We start from the raw sequence: 1,469 nt of genomic DNA on the forward strand, positions 1-1,469 counted from the left end.
CCCCCCCCCCCCGCCCCCTTTTTCCCCCTAGGTATCTACCTGTTTTTCTGCCGCTGACATATTCATCTAGCTCTCTGGTCTGCCTGCCTGTGTCTGCCTGCCTATGTATAGCAATAGATTTAACAGTGTATAAGGAGACTTTAGACTGCTAAACCTTGCTATTAAAACTGGGGGGGGGGGTATAGAGACACAGACAGCAAGGCAGGTTCCAGCCCCGTAACTGCTTTCAGCTGCAAAAGCCCCTTTCATGGGCCTTTATGAAGTCGTCTCTTTGGAGGGAGCAGGGAGGACATTTCATTATGATGAACTCCCCAAGGGTTTGCAAAATCCTTCACTCTTGGCTGGGAGCTCACTCCCAACTTCTCTTTCTCTTTTCTTGCCCACCCCTCCCCCCCCCCCCCCCCCCAAAAAAAGCGGAGCTGCAGTGTTTTGTCTCCCGGGGCAAAGTTTTTTCCTTGTCCTTCTTTGGGGACTCCTCACTAACAGTGTCTTGTAAAAATAAAAGACTGGTCCGCAAAGAAAGCAGCCCACCGTGTCAGGGACAGGACACTGGGTCTCCGGGCAGTTGATCAGGGGAGCTGGGGCTGGCGGAGGGGAGAGCTGCTGCTTTCTCTTGCCCGTCCCACGGGAAAAGTTTGATCCTCCCCATGCCCCGATGTGAAGAGAGCTGGTCTCGGAGAGGGCAGCCGTAAGCCAGGCATTAAGGAACCCACTGCCTGGTCTGTATAATGTCCATCCATCCATCCATCCACCCATCCCGTCTGTCTGTCTGTCCCTCGGCCCATCCATCTAAAGCAAGTTTAAATGCCTGCCTGCCTACCCCTCCCCACCTATACCGTTGCTGGTCGTAGCACCCAAGGCCTTCACAGACGGATCGGGAGGCAGGGGCGGGCACACGTCAGAGGGACCAGCGGGGCCAAACCGGGGCAGGGGGAGGGCAGCAAGGGAGCCCACCCGGGTGCTGTCACGCCCGCGCTGCCGCCCGCAGGTCTGGTTCCAGAACCGGCGCTCCAAGGAGCGGCGCATGAAGCAGCTGAGCGCGCTGGGGGCCCGGCGGCATGCCTTCTTCAGGAGTCCGCGGCGCATGCGCCCGCTGGGCGGCAGGCTGGACGAGTCGGAGATGCTGGGCTCTACCCCCTACACGTACTACGGAGGTAACGAGCGTTTTCTGGATCACTTCCCCACTCGGGGTAGCCAGACACTGGGACAAACGGAACAAGCACGCGGGCCCGCCGCCTTCCCGGCCCTCGTCCTGCCTGTCTCCCTTCCCCTCTTCCCTCCTGCTTTCTTCTCTTCCCCCCAGAGCTCTCGCCGCCCCGGAGCTCTCGGAAATAGGGCAAGGCGCCGAGGAGGGATATTGCACCAGGCGTCTCCCCTTAACGACGCCTTTTCCTGCGCGTTGCGACGGCGGCCGTATATACGCGGGGCGCAGCCTGCCCCGGGCTCTGCCCGCCCGCGTCTCCCGCCAG

The 1,469-nt window shown here is 60.3% G+C and overlaps 1 protein-coding gene across 1 annotated transcript in view; it reads left to right on the plus strand.

The window, feature by feature from the left end:
* Window positions 1-1,469, plus strand: part of LHX5 (LIM homeobox 5) — an 11,771-nt gene that overhangs the window by 6,717 nt on the left and 3,585 nt on the right. Inside the window, exon 4 of the mRNA XM_019507369.1 lies at window positions 989-1,152. Within this exon, the coding sequence (XP_019362914.1) occupies window positions 989-1,152 (164 nt within the window). The remainder of the gene's footprint in view (window positions 1-988; window positions 1,153-1,469) is intronic.

Source organism: Gavialis gangeticus, unplaced genomic scaffold (assembly GCF_001723915.1).
Source record: "Gavialis gangeticus isolate Ggan-Ray unplaced genomic scaffold, GavGan_comp1, whole genome shotgun sequence".
Taxonomy (NCBI): Eukaryota; Metazoa; Chordata; order Crocodylia; family Gavialidae; genus Gavialis; species Gavialis gangeticus.